The sequence below is a fragment of the Perna viridis genome, chromosome 5, assembly GCF_037379345.1.
Source record: "Perna viridis isolate PV_CMFRI_1.1 ecotype Kerala chromosome 5, ASM3737934v1, whole genome shotgun sequence".
NCBI lineage: Eukaryota > Metazoa > Mollusca > Bivalvia > Mytilida > Mytilidae > Perna > Perna viridis.
The window spans coordinates 32,519,808-32,542,661 of record NC_142449.1 but is presented as its reverse complement, the minus strand read 5'-3'; the positions used below and the strand labels follow the sequence as shown (position 1 = coordinate 32,542,661).

The 22,854-nt window shown below is 32.2% G+C and overlaps 1 protein-coding gene and 1 long non-coding RNA gene across 14 annotated transcripts; one reads left to right on the top strand and one right to left on the bottom strand.

Moving 5' to 3' along the window:
- Positions 1-483: 483 nt before the first annotated feature.
- LOC148617119 (uncharacterized) lies at positions 484-2,740 on the top strand. Its single transcript, XR_015922428.1, has 3 exons — positions 484-714; positions 1,211-1,549; positions 2,185-2,740. It is a non-coding gene; the product is annotated as an uncharacterized LOC148617119 (long non-coding RNA).
- A 673-nt stretch (positions 2,741-3,413) lies between these two features.
- On the bottom strand, positions 3,414-22,848 carry LOC148617118 (serine/threonine-protein kinase PRP4 homolog). Of its 13 annotated transcripts, XR_015922423.1 has the most exons (17): positions 22,751-22,848; positions 20,814-21,758; positions 19,492-19,692; positions 18,363-18,548; positions 17,241-17,331; positions 16,893-17,091; positions 16,599-16,705; positions 14,519-14,603; positions 13,692-13,839; positions 12,247-12,384; positions 11,668-11,821; positions 11,267-11,381; positions 9,632-9,870; positions 8,229-8,929; positions 7,809-7,902; positions 5,271-7,103; positions 3,414-3,758 (listed from the first exon to the last, which is right to left on the bottom strand). XR_015922423.1 is itself a non-coding variant. In XM_088584441.1 (14 exons), the coding sequence occupies exons 1-14, from the start codon at positions 22,816-22,818 to the stop codon at positions 8,726-8,728; spliced, it is 2,880 nt and encodes a 959-aa protein (XP_088440567.1). In that variant the 5' UTR covers positions 22,819-22,848; the 3' UTR covers positions 3,414-8,725. The 13 variants fall into 13 exon arrangements, 1 of the variants encoding a protein (XP_088440567.1); XR_015922425.1 differs by having other exon boundaries at positions 5,211-5,308; positions 6,174-8,929; XR_015922424.1 differs by having other exon boundaries at positions 5,271-5,308; positions 6,174-8,929.
- Between the last annotated feature and the right edge of the window lie 6 nt (positions 22,849-22,854).

Genomic DNA, 22,854 nt, shown 5'->3' with positions numbered 1-22,854 from the left:
CCTTTATGCAAGTTAGTACAGCATACCGGAAACAACTTCATGGATTTATAAGTAGTGCTCATGCGTTGTGGATTTTTCAGATCTTGTATAGCAGGGCCTATAAACTATATCGGAGTGAGATGTAGTTTTAAAATCAGAAAACGGTTATAATTCTGCGGGGGAGTTTCGAAACAATAATATACAGTGCATGCTTCTGTAACAGGGCGGGTTCGGACAATATGCTTATCCGTACCCCGTGTATTAGAATGGTCTAGAATTGCCTTTTTTTTTATATATATCTGTATATATCTGTCTGAACAAATAGAAAGAAAACCTGTAAAGTACTCTATATGAACCTTCAAACGAAAAAAAAACAGACGACAGACCTTATCAAGTTAACGACGACAGTGTGTACCATAATGTTGCAGCATTCTAGACTAGTTCGTTCCACTGATATCTGAGCTTTTTAAATGGCAATAAGACTCAAGACTTTATTAGTTTTCATTTTTCATGTACCAGAACATCAACATTTGTAAACATCAGTATAAATATTTCAAATTCAACAATGTAAAAAGTTTATGTAAATGTTTCAAAAATAGAAGTAATTTATGCAATAGCACTTTTCAAAAACAATACGGCTTTTAAATAGACGGCACTGGCAAGGTCAATAAAGAGGACGGACTAAAAATTAACCCTAAAGAGGACACACAGTGCTGACGGACCTAAATTAGCTAAGTAAGCTTTATATTTTACTTTTTACTTCATTTTAAAGTCAGATTTTAGTTTGAATTTTAGCAAAGTTTAAATCAAACTATTTAAGTTTTCAAACCAACATTTTGATGGAGTTTCACCTGATATGAATCAGTTTCCAAAAGTTAGTAAGGAAATAATAGGATTTATACAAATCCTATGATCTATGAAACAATACTTTGTAAAGCAAACTCCAAGACAATGTGTTAATTACACATTTAGACTATATGTAAATCTTACATCAAACTTGTTTTGGTAAAGAAGTAAAATTGGCTCTTCAAAATTTTAGTCTAAAAAGACAATCATTTAAAATGAATAATACCTACAAGTAATTGTTAAATAGGACTATCAAATCCGCTAAACAGTATTGAAAAATATATCTGCCAAACAAGAGTAAAATTCACTTTACCTGGCCTTGTGTATTAAGGGGAAATAATAATGAAAAATTAGCCAAAATCGTCACACTTCTATATATTTTCAGCACTGTGTGTGTGTGTATAATTTAGCTGAAAATTGCCTGAAATTAAGTGAATTACATATGGACTATATCTTGTGTAGTGTTCAGAAGAAATAGCTCGGAATTTCCCAAGAAGAACCAGTGACATAATGTATTTTGATCCTGAAGGATCAAGTACCTCGGAATGAAAAGCGGAAGTTTATAAAAATCGGAAAGGAGCTCACATCGATAGAAAGGAAACAATTCCACAAAGTTTCACAAAACACAAAAAATAGTGGCAACTTTTTTGAGTTAATGTGCGAAATGTGAATGACAGATGGGTGGATGAACACTAAATAGTATATCATAATATGGACAGATAAGGTATAAAACAGAACTGGAGCAGGTATAGACGCACCATTTACAAAGAAACCCTCCAAATTTATTCTTTTTTATGACAAAAACATCAGTTGAAATTTATGAAAATCATCCTCCCTCATCATGCCGAAGAACACATATCCATCTGTTTTCAGTAATTTTTTCGCACATTGGCAAATACAATCTATGCAACCTGCGATAGTTTAAATTACTTTTTGTCTGGTTAAGTTATACTATTTTTTTTAGTAAACAATACATTTCAAAGGTGGAAACAATGCAAATTGAGACATTAACTGCTTATAGTTAACAAGTCCAATACCCTATTAATATCCGCAATGTATAAATAGACATACCTTTACAGTGTAGTCGAGTGTGCTCGATGAATCATAGTAAACACAAGAAATACACAAAAATTATATATTATCAACAATTTGAAGGACCAGTGGACAAGGTTGTTTAAGGTAAGAAATGTGGAATACTTATTTATTACACAATTAAGCAACATTTGAAAATATCACTATTCATTAACAAGGCACAAAACTACACATCAAATTTTGCTGCGATTTTATTTGTTTGTAGTTTTCTGTTAATTAGCAACAATTTTACTACGTTTTTGCAAAGTAATGATTGCCCTTCTTTAGGGACAAAACCCCAGACAATGACGTAATATGGAATATGTTACTAGTACAGTATGGCCCAATGTGAACATCTGGCACCGAAGAACATGCACCAAAACGCTGCCATATGACTGCAACAAATATGGAAAAAAAGTTGATAGTTCCGGTTTGAAGAAACATAAACCTTCAGGACATCATGAAGATGTATTATTGTGTCAAAATGGTCAGTAAAAAATCAACAATTACTACACTGTAAGTTTTCAATTTACGAAAGGCTAAAAATGAAATGTTAATCACATTTTTGATTTAGTTGGAAATAATTATGAATAAGCTAATGAAATCTTGTGATATGTTTTTGATTGAAGTTCATGTATATGGTTTGAAAATAGTCACAGTTATTGCAAACAATACATACAAATATTAGCTCATTTACAGCCACAAGTCGCAGAACCATACAAACATAGTAATGTTTAAATTGAAAGAAAAAAAACAAGTCTGTGTGTAGAACATCTTTTTTTTCCTGAAAACATTAAACATGTCATACTACTGAATGTATACTGTAGTTACTATTTGGTCATGTTTTAAGTACCACTCCTCATAAAATTCAGACACTGCCAATAGTAAAGTGATTCATGGTGAAGAAAGACCCACCAAACAAACAATGCATTTTCAGTCTACAGATGCTATATTTTCACATAAGGATAATTATTTCCTTATTCAGATCTGTACTTTTGAGAAAATCTTACATTCATCTCTCACTAAAATCAACCAAATCAAACAAAATCAAGAACGATAACTCTTGCAAAGTGCCAATTTCATTTTCAATTTATATAATTTTCATCTCAAAAGTGCAACAACCAAATGAAAAACAGAGACTGGTAATGTGGTCTATAGCCGTTTCTGAGCAAGTAATACATAAAGACATTCATTCATTTATCCGGACATGAAATGTCTATGAAGGCAATAATGCAGACACCATGACATCATTACACAACCGCATATATTATTTTTAAGTCATATATTATAGCAGTATACACTTTAGGTTTAGGCCCATTAAAAATCATGAAGGGGCCCACTGCACTACTACTCAAATTTTTGTTTTTATCCCATTTAACAGTGAAACAATGGCATTTTTAGATAGAAGAATTACTAAAATAGTGCAAGTAAGTTATTCAGATTTCTATCAATACTTCATAGTTTCAACTACATTAAATTCTATAAGCTAAAGGCCATAAGTAAATTATATAACAACGTAAATTCAAATATATATTTATAGTGAAATAAAATAAATGCAACCATACATCATTATATTATGCAGAAAATATGTTAACTCATAACAGATAATAGTGGTACATTGCATAACAAAATGTTTTTCTGTTGTTTATCTACCAAGACAAATTCATATTTTCACACAGCAATATCATACCAGGCTAAACATTTCACACTTATTTGAAAAGATCTGCAGGTACCACAAGTAATAAAACTTCAAAGTTGGTAGTTCTTTTGAAGTCTTGCACTAGAATTGTTCACGTTTCTATGAATTTATCATCTTATTCTTCATAACAACTCCATTAGTTACGTGTAGAATTCATACATACCTATAAAATATAATTTTGAAAACTAAATTTAATTGAAAACACAATAATTCTAAGCTTTCATGGTGTTCCTGAAAGAAAAATGATTAGTAACTAACATGGATGGATTGGAGATCTCCCTGTAACTTGCAGTCGACATGTTAAAATGGCATGTCATTCAAACTGCAATCTACATGTAATAAGGAGCTGACTGCATCTTTCCTCACCGTAAGACAGTTTTGGTTATAAAGCAGAAAACTTAGAATTTCTTAATTCTCAGAGAGAATGGTCCTGAAAAGGTAAAAACACAAAATCTGCATTTTTTATTTTAACCTTTTTGAAAAATATTCAATATATTCTGGGTAATTAACTTGATAGTCAAAATGGTAGTTAGAAGAATACAGCAGCCATATAATTTGTTGGCAAAAAATGTTATAACAATTAATGCAATAGATATGATCATTTTAAAACTACAATTATGTGTTTAATACCAATCTTCTAGGCATAGATTACATTTCCAAGAAAATCAATTTCCTTGACATTTATGCATAGAAGAAATGAAAAAAGAAACAAGATTTCTCGGAACTGCCATCAATAAAAATACTTCTACATGATTGCATTTTAAAAACTTTGATGATTACACACAAATGTAGACTTGGTTCAAGTCCCTCTTTATTATATATATGACACAGAAATTTTTTGTAATTAACCTCATCGATAACCCCATTACCAATTTCTGCCTCTCCCCCGCAATAATTAGTAAATTTGCTATCAGTGGGATACATTCAATCAATAGATGTTTTCATATGTTCTTTAATATAAAGAGAGGGACTTGCAGCAAGTCTAACACAAACCCCAAAACTTGTTTTTGGAACTAGTACGTACCTTATACTACCTACCAGCAATGAAGATTATGTCGATCAATTTCCTTTATTTAAATTTTATGTCATAAAGGTCATATGCTAATACATTTACTATCCAACTAACTCTTTGATTGATTACTCACCAAATAAGCAAAAATTATTCAATGCTTAAAACCAAAAAATCTATTAAGTATGAAAATTCTTACCATGAAAAATAGAATGACACAAAAAAATTAAGCAGTAAGAAAGCCCATGTACAGAATTCCAAATACATGTCAATGACTAGTTAAACAGGACACCAAATTCAGATTTTTACAGACTGTCTATGTGTAATTTTGATACAGGACTGTTTATAAAAATAAACTTTGAAACCATTGTCTAGCCCATGAATGCAATATCTATAAAGAACTATCTTTTAATAGTAAATGGCAATAACTCTTAAACAATAATTCACACTCATGAAACTTTTACTCTCATTTGGTGACAAAATACATTATTTCAAAAATCAAGGTTCAAAAGAAAGCCCTATGAAGGTACAGGATCCATTTTTACTATGATTGGATAAGAGAACTTTGTTGTGCGACATATAATAAAATTTGAAGCAACAAGTTACTTTACGACTAAATCAAGAATGCTAAAACTTCGATGGGGTTCTGTAAAACATTGTAACAACCTTGTAAACCAGTCTGTAACTTTATACTGCTCTTCTTCCTAAAATATAAATAACAAACAAACCAGATTTGTGTAAAATAATTCAAGACTACTCCTGGAAAAGTCATCATGAAAATTATATACCTAAGGCCATTCCAATTTAATTTCTTGGTTCTGAGGCAAATTCATATGAACATTTTTGAAGGAGGAAGCATTTCTTCTAATTTTTTTACTGCCCCCCCCCCCAAAAAAAAAAAAATTTTTATGCTGTTCATGGCCAGATATATCAAGAAGGAGGTGGATTTGATAAACAATGTTTAACTGAAATAATTTAGAAAGTAAGGTAACTGAGAAGTTATGTAGAAGGGCCTGAGAACCAAGTTTAAACATTTAGCTTGCCTAACAAATGCCAATAAATTTCCTGCAGCATTCCTTGATCTATAATGTTCTTGACATATCTTAATCACAACCAAAGGGATTGCCCATCATTTCAGGATTAATTGGTCTATTTACCTTCAGTCAGAACATATAATTAATATTCTGACATTATAACATTCTAAAACTGGCATCTAAATCTCATTCAAAAAAGATACACACTATATTATTTCCTTTCTTTTTCTTTGTGGATGTACACAAATCAAGATGGCTTTTATTTATAACACCTTATTAAACTGTTTGATATACACAATGGTCAACTAGTTTAAATTGCACTATTAAATGTTTGGTAAAGATAAAGGTCAAATTGGGAATAATTTGAACAAATGGTCTGGTACATGTATTTTAGTTTCCAATACATAAGAACTATATTAAGAAAAAGAAAGGAAATCTATTGACTAAGTGCCAATAATCATGAGTATCATTTTAAAATTTATTTCTCTTTTCTTAGTCAGAAAAACTTAATTACACTTCATGCTATCAACATTACATGATCAAAAGATCCATGGTGCTGCAATTCCTGCAACTGTGTGGACTCGCCTCTCTCCAAGATCTCTTGCCATGTTGCGGATGTGCAAAAGAAAAAAGAAAACATATTAGTCACAGTTTCTATATACAAATCAACTTAACTATATCAGTAACTTATAATGGTATTCATTTTCAAGGAACTGGTTTTGTGCAAGCTATTAACTTTTTATTAGTTGAGTAAAAGTTAAGTGTTAAAATAAGTCAAAGACTCAGATAACCTCTGTTTTGTCAAAATAGAATGACTCTTTGTTTCAGATATTTTTTTCTTATATCTATTTTTTTTTAATTCCTTTTCTTCATGTCTGTGCAGATGAGTAAAATCCATTTAATATTAAGAAACAAGTATAAAAGACTAGGTTCAAAGTTTCATAAAAAAAAAATATATAACTTGGGACTTTTATTACCTCTTAGTCTTTTTTTCTAAAAAATAAGTAAGCTCAAAGGAGTTTAATTAGAAACAGAATAGAGATTTGATATTGTCTCCCCTTCATGCAGCATTCATTTTACAACACAACTAGATTTTTTAGGAGAATCATGTGGTTTTCTTGGATGTTAGAAAATGAAATAGTGTCCAGTCCTATCAGAGAATAAAGGAAGTCCGACAAACAAAATGACAAACACCAACAAAAAAAAATTTCGAAATGTGAAATGGCCTATAAAATAGTGTGATTTTTTGTTTTTGGTTGTTCTTCACACAATTTCTTATTTGCATGATCTTGATTCCATAGTAGATTACATGGATTTCTGTTACACTCCTGTAAAATCTGAATCTGTAACAACCATAAGATATAAAAGGTTATTACCACTAAAAATAACAGCACACCCAATACTATAGCAATAAAACTGCAAGTCCGATGTTAGGTCTGTTTTTTTATTCCACTAATGGATTTTCCTGTATGAGAAAAATGACATATTGAACAAATATACAAAACAATTTACATAAAATGTATTACAATATCATTAGAAAAAGTAAAATCTTCAAACATAATTATCATAAATGACAACAAAAAATAACAATGACCTAATTCCTATCTAGACACCTAAAACTTGTTTAGGCTGTTGTATGAATTAAAACAAAGATTCTCAAGCAACACAAAATTTGAAAATTTAGTTATTTCTAAGAATATTTCCAAATTTTTTTTTTATGTTATGTTGTGTTTTCTGACAGCTATTAATTAAAGAAAGGAAATGGATATATCCTCAGAGAAAATTCCAAATCATCGTGGTTTTCAGTCTAATTAAAATTAGACCTATCAATTGTTCCATACATTCACTGCATGTATAGGATCTAACAACACTGTATTCTACTTTCTGTTCTGATGATCTTTCTGATCAGCCAATCATATTTCATCTTTCAACGATTTTGAATGCATTATTCAAAGGAAAAAACTGTAGGCTTCTGAAAAGGTCATCTGAACAGAAAGTAGAATGGAGTGTCGTTAGATCCTATACACACAGAAACTGAATAAAGCAATTGATAGGTCTAAATCTAATTAGATTGAATGGTTTTAGGCACATTTAATTTTACTTAATTTTTTGTGTGCTTCGAAGCTTACTTCCCCCACATGCATTTTATGGTTGGTATTTTTTTTTCTACCTCTGAAATTCACTTATCTTGTGATAAGTCTGTTTTGTGTTACATCACAATATGCATTTGTTCATCACTATTTCTTCCAAGTAAACATGAGTATCTGAAAAATAACCCCATATAAATTGATATTTCTTAAATTTTTTTTTTAGAAAAATGATTTTGGTCAAAAATTTCTCAAAAATCACTAAAAATGCCAGAAAAAGAATTGTAGGGCTTTACTTTGAAAAAATCAAAAAGATTTGACGGGAAAAAAGTAAACAATATAAATGACACATAAGCTTTTCTAATTTGGAAGAAAAAAAAATAATACAAAAATAATGAAATTTTCTTTTTATATACTCCTATGACTTACCTAGACAATTATATGTACATACGCAATAAAAAAAAAATCAAAACAGACCTATTCCCTGCCTTTTTGTGTGTTACCTTTGCTCAACTCTTCTAACTGATCTGAATAAATGGTTTCAGTCTGTGATCATTCCATCACAGCCAACTGAAAACACAAATTTTAAAGCATTAATTGACCTGGTATTAAAAGTACCTCATCAATGTCTTAGAATATTCTATCTTTCAACCATAAATAACTTGTCACAACCCCTTCGGACCCACTCTTTCGACAATTACATGTTATCATGTAACTATCCCATACTTGAGCAATAATCTCTTTTTCATCTAAATCACAAATATGAACATTACCAAAAGAAATATGTGTTAGTTCAAATTGTAGTTCATAAATTTTGAGTCAAACACAATAAAGTTACGGTTTATCATTCATTCAATGTCTCCACACAATTGTCTCTCTAATTCACCTTACCATATATATAACAAGACCTCATACTTCAGCCTCAGCCAATATCATACTTATAATCCTTTCCTATGAATTTGTAGATCCAATAGAATTATTAAACACTTATTCCAAATATTTAAATTTTCTCCTGAATGAATGGATGGGTTAGTGCTTGATTTATGCTTATCCTCTTGCTTGAGTCCAGCATGAGCACTTTGTCCAATAAATCCTTCAGTTGTGTGACTTTTTTCATCTGGTCTTCAGGAAGTCGTTGAAATCCAACCATTTCACCTAGAAGTCCTTTTGAAACATTGATTGTTGTTAATGATGTAATCTTCTCCTACAAAAAAAAGTCATTTTTCTCACCTTTTCAGCATTTCATATATAGTTTTGATCCCCTCCAACAACCCACATTTGTCCCTTTACATATATTGCTTGTATTGTTACTCATCTTATATTTAATATGATATAAGTCCCTGCCGAACAAAGATATCTTATTCTGAAACATAGACAATAAAAATTGACAAGGAGCCAATACAGCATCAGTTCATGCACTTTTTTTTATATACATGTATATCAGGCTGTCCAGCACCTTTTGGCAAAAAATAAGATCTAATTTTAGCGATAATTTAGGGCCAAAAATAGGGAGTTCTATGACATGAAAGTAACTAACACTGAGAAAATTTTCAATTTTTTCTTTTGTGTCTTTAGTGAATTCCTGACCTGATAATCAGAAGACATTTATTAGACAATTGGGATGAATGCACTCTCTTAATTACAAAACAAGCAGTCAATGAAACAAAACTGTCAGGATAATTTTCAAAACTCCTAAGACAGCAGTGAAGTAAACTGAAGTTACATGAAAATTTAGGAGTTCACATGAAATAAAGTTTTTTTTTTAAAATTCCCTTTGAATTTCATGTTTTTTTTAAGGAATTTTAGCCAAACTGAAAAATATCAGAAATTTTTAGTAAATTAAGTGCCTCTGGACAGCTCGATACAACAAAAGATGTCTACTCAGAAAATAATTTGTTGAACTTACCCTGTGAGTAACTTTATCCACTTCATGGTATAGAAAGTTGTAGTTGCTGTCAAAATGGTTATCCTTAAACATACCCTTACGTATAATTTTGTGGGGCATTTTACCCTTGACGTCCATCATGAACTTCAGCATTTCATTGTTAGATGTGCCTGGGAATAAGATCTTCCCAGTGTACAGCTCATACAAGGTGGCTCCAACTGACCACATATCTATGCCATGGTCGTATCCCATTCCAAGAACTGAAAAAATAAATAACCAATTCCGTGATATAATAAATTATGATAGAGCAACTACTTAAATTAATGGTCAATCAAAATACGGTACACACAATATGGACTAACATAACAACAAAATACAAGTAAATCAGAGTATTTCATTACTTCCTTGAAAAGACTGAAGGTACTTTCACGATCAATTTAAATGCTTTACTGTTAATCATCAAGCAATATCTCTCTTTTCACTATACAACCACAAAACAAACACTACATTGTGTGTACATAGGGTAATACTGGTTTCATTTTCATTCATGGGGTACCAATTGTTGTGGTTTTCATGCATAGTGTACAAAGAACGATAACGTCCTTGGATGATGTTTGTCCAGATTGACTTAGATTCTAGATATCAAAATTTAGTACAGTTCAGGTTACATGGGAGACAGAAGCCATACTGAGCGGTAGTCATCCTGTAACCCCATAATTGTATTAGCAAACAGCAAATAAATTGTTTATTTGCTCTAAATAGCCTCGGGTTATAGTCAGTGTAACAATAAATAAACTGTAGGAGTAATGTTCAGTAATCTTTGCATTTTCCATCTTTCTTTCGACATAGGTTGTCGTAAAACTGAAAAATGACATTTTACCACTTTCCATTTATCATAGACAAAGCAATTTGAAAGTGCCTGAATTATTATTCATTCAAAAGAATTTTGACATGCAGGCGGGTAGCTGAGGCCAAATTGAAGTGTAGGCAAAATTACGGCTGGGGGCCTGGGGGCCGCTTAAGGCCCCCAGCAGGTCCAGGGCAGAGCCCTGGTAGGGGGTCCAAGGGGGCGAACCCCCCCCCCCACCCCGAAGCTCCGCGGAGATAGTGTTTTAGAGCATCATTTATGCCTCTCCTGGATGTATTTTACCTCAAAAACAAAAAAAATTAAGTGCAGGCAAAAGCTTTTTTGCCTAATGGCAGCTACGCGCCTGACTTACCAGAACTTTTACTGATATTGGGGAAATGGAAATGGGAGTATTAGGATTCCACGACTGATGTCATATATGTAACTTCATTTTACTTGAATAAGAATTATTGATGCTTGTGAAACTGGAACATATGGCTATGTACAGTTAAAAATCTTGAGCTTTAGTTATAATTTTGCTGGAATAACAGACAACTTTGTTGATATAAAAACAAATTTAATTGACCCTAGAACTAAGAATTTAAGTATCCAACAAAATGTCTTTTCCTCTAACCTTAAAAACTGATACCAAAGTTGCAACAATCGATAAAATCACGTCAAATACAGCAAATGATATTGTAATACATTGAGATCTAGCTTATTTTATAACGATAAAACATAACAGCCAATAAACTGCATGGAAAAAAAATATAATTATCCAAGAGATGGTTAGATGAAAGAATACTCACTAATTTCAGGAGCTCTGTAAAATCTACTGACAAGGTAAGGAGTTATGTCATTGTCTGATACATGTGATGCTGATCCAAAATCACACAACTTGAGTAACAATTTGGATTCATTCACCTGAAATAAAATGATGTTTCAAAAAAATAATAAAGAATAGTAATCTATACAAATTTAACTTAAATATCAGCCAGAATCACTTGGAGCCTGATTTCAGACTGACAGGAAATGAATAATATAGTGTGTTGTTATAAGCCTTGCACCCAGAAACTTGACAACAAGTTAGATTTGAGAAAATTAACTGAAAAGAGTTAATCTATTTCTGCCATTGCCATATTGGGATAATCATAATTGCAATTACTATTATCGGTTTAGCATCAGTGAGTATAGAATAAAGTCAACTTACTAATATATTATCAGGCTTAATATCGGCATGCAGTATACTGGATCTCTTTAGAAGTTTCAATGCAAGGAACAACTGTTGTGCATAGGATCTCACTGCTTTAATATGTAGTCCTATATCTTTACCATACTTCTTCAAAACTTCTCTTAAATTCATGCTGCAAGACAAAATTACACAACTCAATATCAGTACTTCCAATTACAAATGTTTACATTTTAAAATGTACATTGTATTTTGAAAATGAATGTCAAACTGAATCACACTAAATCTAAGATTAACGTAAATTACTTCAAAGAGACAACCATACAAAAGCAATTGAAATCCACATAATTAATATTTTGTGTGAGCTAAACTGTACCTGGAATGGCGGTACATGCATCTTAAAATAGCAACTGCAACAATTACATATACTTCAGTGCAGTGATAGGGATTTGAGGGAGCATTTACCATTTTATCACATTCCAGCGGAAAATGTCCCATTGAAATCAATCATTTTTACGGAGAGTGTTAAAGATTCTGAGGATCATAAAAAATGTCCCATTCTCAAAATTCTAATCCCAATGTTACTGATAATAATCTTACCTTAATGATTCAAACACCAAACACAGATGGTTTTTATGGAAAAAATGCCTATAAAGCCTTAAACAATGGAATTTATCATCAGGGTCTGCATCATTCAGTTTTCGGAGGAACTCTAACTCTTTCAGCCCAGTTTTATGCCTGAAAAACAAAAAACAAAATGTCATTGCAAGAATACCTTTCCCATCACAGTGTATACATGCAAAACTTTTAAATTAACTAAGATTTGTTTACACTCGACATCTTAAGAGTCAAATATGTTGTTTAATTTGAACAAGTTTTCAAGTTTTAAGTAGCACTCCAGCTAAGAATCATGCAAAATGTGATACATGATTGGAAAGCCTACATATCTTTATTTTTGATATCTCGTTTAAAATGCTTTAGTAAACAGAAATTAACATTTGGTTTTTCATATAACCTGTGCTCATAGGAGATAAAAATTGTATAGAATGCAATGTAGAATTCAAAAGTAAGGGAGATAACTCTGTAAATGACACTCAAATACAATAGAATTTATTGGATTTTCAATGTGGATTATCTCCTAACAGCAGGCAGATTTGAATGAATAATTACACATTTCATAATATAGACCCATAAAACAACTTAATTACAAAAATAAAAATATGTCGCCTTTTTTTTGGGTGTTTCACATTTTTCAGATTTTGTATGATTCCTACAAAGACAGCCACTTAATGTGCAAACAAATCATGAAGGAATGGTTTATTATATGTAATGACTGACAGAATACTTGGAAACTCCAAAAAGGGTTATCTTATATCAATACAGATAAACCAGGCAAGGATAATCAAAACACTAAATGAAACAAGCATTCTGAGAGTATTGCACATCAATTATAAAGTCCTTTACCAGTAGAAAAATCTGTTAACGAGAACAGAATGTCAGTTGAATGCATAATTTATTATAGAGAAAAGTGCAGAAAACTGAGTCTGCATTAATTAAAGACCAAGAACAAAAATTCATAAAAAATCGAAGAACCAGAACAGAATTCGATCTTGATCTGTAACTTGTCATAGCAAAGAAATGCACCTAATATCAAATATATATCTGTATATCTGCCAGCATAGTGAAAAAAAAGTGTGGAAAACTCATTGACTGCACACCTAAAGTTCCTATCAGATAAAGTTGCCAGTACTAATGTAAAATTTTCAACTAGGATGTTTCTGCAATTCATTTTGCACATCAGAGTGGTTTATATATGAAAGGGCTAGTTCAAGGTCAGAGACCCTCTATTTCTGATGCTGGACCACTAAACTTTCATCTACATAGGTCCTTGACCTAACAATAGTAACATTCTTTACATACAGTCTTTTTGTGCCCTTCACTTTCTGATGGAAGACCTTTTATTTAGGATTTGAAAAAGTCCTGGACCCTCACATTGAAAGTGTATTTGAACCCCTTGATTATTACCTAATTACTTCAATACTTACATCATTTCATTGTTTCTAATAATCTTGATGGCAACATCCATCTTTCCTCTAGCTTCATCTCTGGCACGGACTACACTGCTGAATACACCTTGGCCTGTGTACCCATATACATTGTATCTCTTGTCTAAATTCTCTCCTACTCGTATCCCTAAAATATACATCAGTGATGTTAACTCAAGCACTTGATAAACAAGTAATGATATTTTCTGGTAAATAAAGAATAAAACTGTAAATATAGAAATTTTTGTGGTGTACAAGTTACTTCTTTTTCAGGGGTATACAAATAAGCATGAAAAATAATAACGACAAATAATTTTTTTTATAAAAACTATCTTGCATCTAAATTTTTTTTTTCAAATTAGAAAAAATGTAAACACAAATCAATCACACTTGTTGATAAATAGTAGAGCACAAGAAGTCATAGAAGGAGGTTACCACATATATCTTTTGAGGGTTGAAAATGAACTTAATCTCAGGGTTCTGCCATTTTATTAACAGTTCTTGATGAACTTCAATGCAACTACACTGTAAAGGTTGGGTAGGATCTTAATTTTGTTTTAATGTCATTTTATCAACAATGTTTACAAGGGGTTTAACCTTCGAGATTTAACCTTTTTACAGCCAACTATAAAAGACTTTGAAATTATAACCACTTAATGTAAGGTAGGTAATGAGATGTGAAAGGAGCAACACAGTTAAAGCAATATATCAACAATCTAAGCATCCCCTCCGATAGAAGCAGAGAAATCTGTTCCAGAAAAGTGTAATGGATTGACGGATTGATAGAAGAACATGGGGACTGCAATATTCGGGGGTATAATACTCACTGTAGTATCCTTCAGCATCATCCCAGTTATCCAACAGACTTGGATTCTCATTTACATTCCTGGTAAATGTACTTGGTCCTGGACTCTGTAATAGTATTTAAACAACAATTTCAGAGTTTTAAATATTAAAGAGCAAATAAGGAAATTCTTCATTAACTAGAAGTTGTCTTGAAATGCATGAAATATGTATCTGCCTATTTCGATAAACTAAAATCTATTAATCAATCATACATAAAAAAAAAAGAAAAAATGTGTTCATAAGACACAAATGCCCCTGCCATCCTTAATATTCAAAGGAACATTAAACAGGAGATAGATGTTGTTCAGAGTTGAAAATTAGAAAAAAAAAAATACTATCAATCACACTGGAGCCTCAGATGTATGACAAACATGAAGTTGATGAATAACCATGATGATATTCTTACTAAAGGTAAACCTAGTCAAGCTGAGGCTGCATGTCAAATTTCTAATGAAATTCTTTGAACCCATTAAGGTTTCTGCAATGAAAATTTCTGATACTATTAAAAATGAGTTAAGCATTTCTAAATAACACAAGTTTCAAAAGTACATTCTAGCCTCATAGAAAAATCTCATCGATTAAAGCACACAGCATTTTCCAAATTTACACAGGGGTTACATTAATTTTTCAGGCAGGAGGTACTTTACACAAAGTAGGAGGTACCAAATAAATTCGGCAAGGGGTCTGGGGCGGCTTAAGGCCCCAGTGGGTCCAGGGTAACGCCTTGGTAGGGGGTCTGGGGGGATTAAGTCTGCAATATTTGCTTCAGTTTTGTTTAAAATATGATGAATCATAACTGATTTAGTCTCAAAACCCTGAAAACCAGGAGCTCCCCATGATTCCCACCAGATCCATTTCTAGACTAATGCTAAACTTTGTTGACTGTTTAATACTATGTCATTTTATATGAAATTTTGATTCATGTCATATTTCGTTCTTAGGCTTTCATTTACTTGTTACAAAATTTGAACACTAACACATGCAAATGAAAGCATAGGAACAAAACTTAACATTTATCAAATGAAATTCCATAACATGTGGTGGTTCCTAGTGCTGATTATTTTCATAATAAAACTTTGTTGTTGTTTATTGCCTAATTATTACTGTGACATGTAGAGCAATTGCATGTGTCGCATTGTGAAATGGTCTAAAAATCATAGTCTGATAAGAAATTCCTTGCTTCTGAAAAAGAACAAGGCTGGCAGTTTTAGTCTGGTTGACTTTTAGACAGACAGAATATTTTAAACATTACATTGTATTTATTTTCTGTTATTATCTATAGCAGTGCTGAATCTCGGATCCAATATTTTTTTTTATATTCTTGTAAGCAAATTTCAGACATGTTCTTTTCAAACTTAAGGTAGCCAGAACATTTTTACCAAAACTCCCCCTCCCCGTCGAATCGAATGGACATCCCTTAAATTATAATCTGTAAAAGTTTGTTTCACATGTTGACTCGTCAACACTAAAAATTCCTGCACTCGTCTGCACAACTCAGATAAATATTGGGAAAATGACGGGTATGGGGCAATTCCAAATACAAACAGCATTTTTTTTACATGTTTTCATAGCATCTTCACCTGTGTTTAGCTTTTTGTTATGCACAAAATAATCGGTGATTGCTTTCTATAAATTGACACGACGCTAAATCGTTGTAGGTTAAAGCGCTTTACCGATTAGATTCCGATGCAGACCTCAACGAAGACACCATTTTCATAAACAATAATAAACACTAAAGATCGCAATTTTGGAGACATACCTGTCGCCTACAGATGGAACGATCCTAGATATCTATTTACTTGATTTTTCCTCCTGATTTTTTTTTGCTTTTATTTTATTCTGACGGTACCAGACGCTATCGTAGCCAGTTAAAGTATCAGGTACCGGCTCTTAATGAAAGCACTGTTTACAGTAAATAAAAATAACTGTAATATTTTATTTATGTAACCATTTAACTCTTCTCTACTTTTGAGCATGACTGGCAGAATTTGAGGCAGAAAGGATACTCAATATTTGAACAATTAATCCAGTTACCTGCTCTTTTATTTGTGTAATACTTACAGAATAATTTTCACTAAACATATCACTTTCACTAAACATGTCAGCTGCCTGTTTTTTCTTTTCATCATCTTCATCGTTATCTTTTCCTTGCTTTTTCTCTTCTTCTTCTGAAAAGCACATAAGAAAATTGATAAATGAATTAATCAAGTTTTCAATATGCTAAATATCATTGGCAGATAATTAAGTTTCAAACAGATTTTTTTACAGTCCGCATTTCTCTAAATGTATGCTTTTTCATATCCAAGTCAAATTTATTTACTTAAACTTAAATTCATTATATCTTATTTCACATACCTTTTGTACCATCCAAGCCAAATATTTCCCTCTTCTGTCTATAAGATGATTCAAAGTAATCATATGATTCGTCGTCAAGTTCTGCAGCTATGGCTGCAATATCATCACTGTCAGAGGAAGAACCTGATTCTATATCCTCTTCTGTATGAACACCATCCTCTGTGGACATTCTACTATCTTCATTCTCAAATGTCAGTTTCTGAAAAGAATGAAGAGATTTGTCAAGCTTAATTATAAATGAGCGAGTGATTTACTGGAAAATATTGAAATAAACTGTCACATCATTTATAATTCATAGCTCAAAATAAAACCACATCCTCTAAAAACAAAAACATGCTGACTACTAACCTGCATTAGTCTTTCTCTTTCTTTCCTTCTCCTTTCAATCAATGCTTCCTCATCATCGTCTTCATCATCATCAGGAATGTCTATGTCTACACTAAAATAGAAGAAATTAACAGGTCTATGTAAAAGGTCAGGTATAAATCTGGGAATTTTTTTTTGGTTCACATAACACTCAGTGGTTAATATGATATTGCACTATTGTCATGCTAGGTATAACCCCTCCACCAAACTTCATTCATTATAGTGTAAAATAAAAACACCAACAAAACATGAAGTTCCTTACTCCTACAACGTCAGAGGTTGAAATTCTGTACCTCCATACTTCAACCTCTTACTTCCGAGTGCCATATTGCATACTGATTGTTATGACGTTTTTTGAAATAGGCAGAATTGTAGTAAAACATCCACCATTTAAAACATTTTATACAGTTTCTTTACCCTAACACAGGAGAAGGTGAGGGAAGGAGAACTTAAGAAAAACAAATGACCTGCCTGATGAGGAAATCCAGCAATCCTGGAAATCCTTTGAAAAAGCAGTTTAAATGAACATCACTTTTGGTTTTCAGCAGTTTGAATGGATACATTTGGTTGATAAAATTACCGGTTTTAATTTGCAAAATGAAAATATTCAATTAACCAACAAATTGCCTTTACCAACATTAAGTTTGTTTTGTCAAAAATTTATTGTAATCTGTAAAATTAGTGACCTAATTCAAAATGGCTGGTCACTATGACAACGGTCTTCATTACAATTTTTTTCTAGGTACTTAACAAAAAAGGATTTTTATCGCTTGATTTCTGGTGGGTTGAACATCATTTATGTAAACAAAATGACATACATCAAAAATGCAAAGAAAAGTAAACCAACTTATTTTGAGAAGCGAAATAAACACAAAAAAACATGAAAAATTTTTACTGCAAATAGTCCCCTTATTATTGGATACAAAAATAGCATGGAAATGTAATACCTAGTTTAAACTTTCTTTGTTACAGAAAAAGTGGGTCATGAAAATTAATAACAGTGAAGTTAAACTGACACCCTTAAAAGGGTGAAAATTAATTGGTTTACTGTAAGTCTCCTATTCAAGTTAGATGGCAAGAAAAAAACAAATTTGGACAACATACTTATCATCTGAATCATCATCTTGCTGGGCTGTCATCCCTTCTGATAAGCTGCCTTTAAATTTATCCTCTTGTTTTCTGTCTCTCCTCTTTCGATCTCTAGACCTGCTCCTTCGTCTCCTGTCACGTGACCTACTTCTTCTGCCCCGACCCTTGTCAGGAGATCTTCCTTTTGACCCATACAAATCCCTGCAAATATAGCTATCATTAGTTATAATAAACCCATAGATTCACATAGAACATCCATTTAAAACCATGTGAAGTACATGTACTTTAAAGTAGTAAGACCGAACCCTCTTTATTTTTTCCACAGTTCAAATCTGTTTAAACTCCAATGAAAACTTGTTAAGCAACACCACAACAATTTTCCACTTTCAAAAATTGCATAGAAGGTTAAAATTGTTTTCTAATGAATGATTTAAAAGAAACATACATGTACATCATCACAAATTAATAGTTGTTTAGTCCATCTCAATGTTATAATCTTGATTTCAGCAATTCGATTGCACCACTGATTCTAATGGATTACACCAGTTAAAATATTATTTATATGTTCTTACTACTTCAAAGTATCTGACAAAGAACCAGCTTTAAATTATTAATTTCAAGATATGATGGTTACTTCCATTCTTATTTTGTTGTTTGTTTATAAGTTTGATTGTTACAGCTGACATACATAAATGATAGATTTATCTATTTTGTACAAAATAATATTACTTGACCTGTAGCACCAGCTTCATTTTTTCCTCTTATATCGGACAATCACACAAGCATTATTGTGGAGCCCTGTATTAACACATAAGCCCCATCATGTGTTACAACAAGGAAGCAGGTTGATCCGTCCCCATACTTTCCCATCCCCAAGTTTATCCATACCCAGGTTTTTCCGTCCCCAAGTTGATCCGTCCCCTCTAATAATTATATTGTATGAATTGATGTGAATAAAATTTAGTTTCATATTATGACATATATCGAAACTTGTTATTTACAGACAATCTTATTTAGGACTGCTGTCATTACATTTTCAAGGAAAGTATCTATATTCTTAATTAAGAAATGAAAGTGTATATTTATTCAGAGACAAACAAACAACTGATTTTTTGTAGTGCTCCTGGATACCCAATGGTCTTACCTGTAACTTCTAAAAGCTGATACAGGTGACCTTCTTCTGTCAGGTGACCTCCTTTCTAACCTCCTATCAGGAACTCTGTCATTCCCTCTTTCTAGTGACCTTCTTTTGTCAGCCGATCGTCTATCATCATCTCTTCTTGGTGGACATTCCATAGATCGCCTTTTTTCCCTGGAGTTTCCCCTGGATCTTTCCCTTGGATCCCTACAGTAAAATATTGTCAATGAGTACATTAATTTTAAGTTCTATTCAGTGAAACTAGTCTTTTTCAAAACAACCTCATACTTTTTTAAATTAGGAAAATATGTATTATTTTAATTGGGAAATTATAAAATAACCGTACAAAACTTTGAATTTATAGTTAAAACGATTACACGTAATTTTATAGAGGATATCAAGAAATAATTTTATTTGATTGTATATTTCTCATCTGGGCAAGATACATGTACATGTAGATTATTTTCCATGAATTAACTAAACTTGGTACTGTAACATTGTTATTGTTGATCGGTTGGCAGTTCAAATAATTCCAAACTAAATAAGGCTTTGATGATAGGGCATATCTGAACTTTGATCGTCATTGATTGGAAATTCAATCATTAGGATTGTTTTTAATTTTTGACCAAGCTCAAGGTCAAGTCATAAACATTTAATCCATGTATTTAGGAACAGAAACAGTTTAACACCATATCCTACCCTTTAACTACTGATTGGGAAATAGTTTATTTTATTTAGGATGATTTTTTTTTATTGGGAAAATTTCATCAGTGGAAACAGCCTTTTTTTATTGAGAGAAGAAAATAAAATGCATTGTAATTTGATACAAGTTCATACAACTTCAAAGTTTGAACCCTGAACAGTTTGAACAAGTAAAGATCCACCATTCAAGATTGAAAACATGTTCATTGTAAGTTTGACACAAATTTCTGACCATAGATCAAGAATATTTGAAAATGGATACATGTATTTAACTTTAATAGACCCATCATTCAAAATCTACATGTACATCTGTAAATGCATAGTAAGATTCAATCTTTTCAAGATCCAACAGAAAAGTCAAATAATGTTTAATTTTGGACCCTGATTTTGACCAAATTGTCAAAAAAAGAGCTGAAAATTTTCAAAACATTTTAATTATGTGTACGAGAATCAGAAATTTTTTTTTTTTTTTGAAAATTGAGAATACTGAAAAGATCTTGATGCACTGATGCACCAGTGGTTCGTTATCCCCTAGCAATTAGTAATAATTCACATATTGTAAAACTGATGATCTTTTAGTCTTCAATGCATTACTCATAATCTAGTTTTCAAGGAAAGTCAAATACCTGGATCTGTCCATAGATGTATCTGGTGACCTTGGTCGAGTTCTATCTCTACTCCTGGACCTTCTAGACCACATTTCATCCCTGCCTCTTGATTTCAATGGATCACGACTCCTAGACCTTCTAAAATCTCGACCTTTAGGATCTCTATTTGAAGAACGATGAGGACTTAATGATCTATGAGGTGATCTCCTTCCTTCGCGAAAGTAAGGATCACGATGCCGGTCTTTACCTCGAGATCTTTTTCTGTCTCTATCAGTATCGTCTGTGAGATCAATAACAACAGGAGAATCAGATCTCCTTTTTTTATTTTCCCCAGAATATGGAATATCATTTTCTTTTGATTTGTGTCTATCTGAAGAGTGTCTAGAACTTTTTTCATATCGACCACTACTTTTATGACGTTCTTCCTCTTGAACCTTCTCTTGTTTGACCTTTTCAGCAAGAGCATCTTCAAGAATTTTCCATTCACGTGAAATTTTCTTTTCTATTTTCGTTTCCTCATGATCAACCTCTCCATCTTCTTCTTCAGAATCCGAGGCTGCATATCCCTGAGCAATCAAGTTCATTGGATTGACATCTGCATCCTGGTTACTATTTCCATCAACACTAAGTACTGCTTTTAAAACCTCCCTTGCCTTCTCCAATTTTGCAATATCTTCATCAAACTTTCTTTTCTTCCGCTCTGACTCATCACCATCTAACTCTTCTTCCTCCTCCTCTTCTTCAACTGCTCTCTCAACTTTATGCTTTTTCCTCTTTTTATGCTTGTGTTTGTCGCTGCTGTGTTTTTCATGTTTATGTTTATGCTTGTGTTTATGTTTCCGTTTCTTTTTGTCTTTCTTGTCTTTTGTTACTGGGGTTACTTCACCATCTAATTCACCATCCAATTCACCGTCTTCCTCACCAACCAACTGATGCTCTTCACTGGTTGAAGTTTCACCTTCACTACAATTAAAAATTAAAAATTTCTACTCCTGGTAAGTGAATCAAGGGGAAAGTGTACATGCAATTGTTCCTGAATTGCACTGATATTCAGGAGGCTTTCAAAAGCGAAGTATTTGTCTCAACTTGAAACAACAAAATCAGTAAGTTGTTAAGCCTGGATTTGACACTAACAATAACCTTTATCTTAAGGGTAGTAAATTTAAGGAAAGATCTTTGAAAACTTAACAGTAGCCTAATTTACTTTTGAATTATCCTAATACTCTAACTTCATATTCAAGGGGATTCTACTGTACCTAATACTGTGAAAAACACATATTTGTACTTTGGGTATATTCCATTTTTTTTCTTTTGAACCATTTTATGGATACATCAGAAAAATTGCTCCAAGGCAAGGGTCATTTGTTAGCGAGTTCTAAGTGTGTTTTTTTAAAGGAAAATAACGAGGAGGACTACTGGTCAGAGAGCACATCTCGTCATTTTCAAGACAAAATTAGTTCTTGCCAATCAGCTCACACAAATTTTACTCTTCAATGAATATAGTATGTTAGCTCATTTTTTGGTGTAAAATTTTAGTAATCTGATAAAGGTTTAATCTCAAATTTTGGACATGAACTTGCTTCACAACAAAGGATGTAAAATAGGTACAGTCAGTTACAGCATAAGACTAAGAATTTGGATGGAATAATTGCAATGGAAACTGAACCATCCAGGAATTGTAGCCATATGTGTCCTCGCGTGTGTTAATTGTATAAATATGTTATCACTCCTGACGGCACACGAGACCCATTATTCAAAGTGCCTTTCATGCTTCCGCTTTTGGATATAATAATTGGTATGTCACTAAGTGTGGTAGAACTGAAATTCAAAATTCTATATCATAAAATAAATGGCGTTTAAAGTGAGTAAAAAGAGACGGGAGAATAAAATTATATGTAGAAATTGCTAATGAGTTTTTGGAACTATGAAAACAATCGTTATTTTTGTGTAATAACCTGAGAACATTGATTTGGTTATTGTAAAAATTGTTCCCGTTCGCCATTTTTCTTCGTTCTTGTCTCATTTTGTCTTACATCCGCTTCCGGTCAATTACGTCACA

Bases quoted from the DNA above. Each gene is read 5' to 3' on its own strand.
- LOC148617118 (XM_088584441.1), bottom strand. From the start codon at position 22,818: ATGAGACAAGAACGAAGAAAAATGGCGAACGGGAACAATTTTTACAAT. The intron at 17,092-17,240 runs GTTAGTAGTCAG...CATTCTTTTCAG, and splicing joins AAAGAGAAAGACTAATGCAG to AAACTGACATTTGAGAATGA. The intron at 16,706-16,892 runs GTATGTGAAATA...TGTGCTTTTCAG, and splicing joins TGGCTTGGATGGTACAAAAG to AAGAAGAAGAGAAAAAGCAA.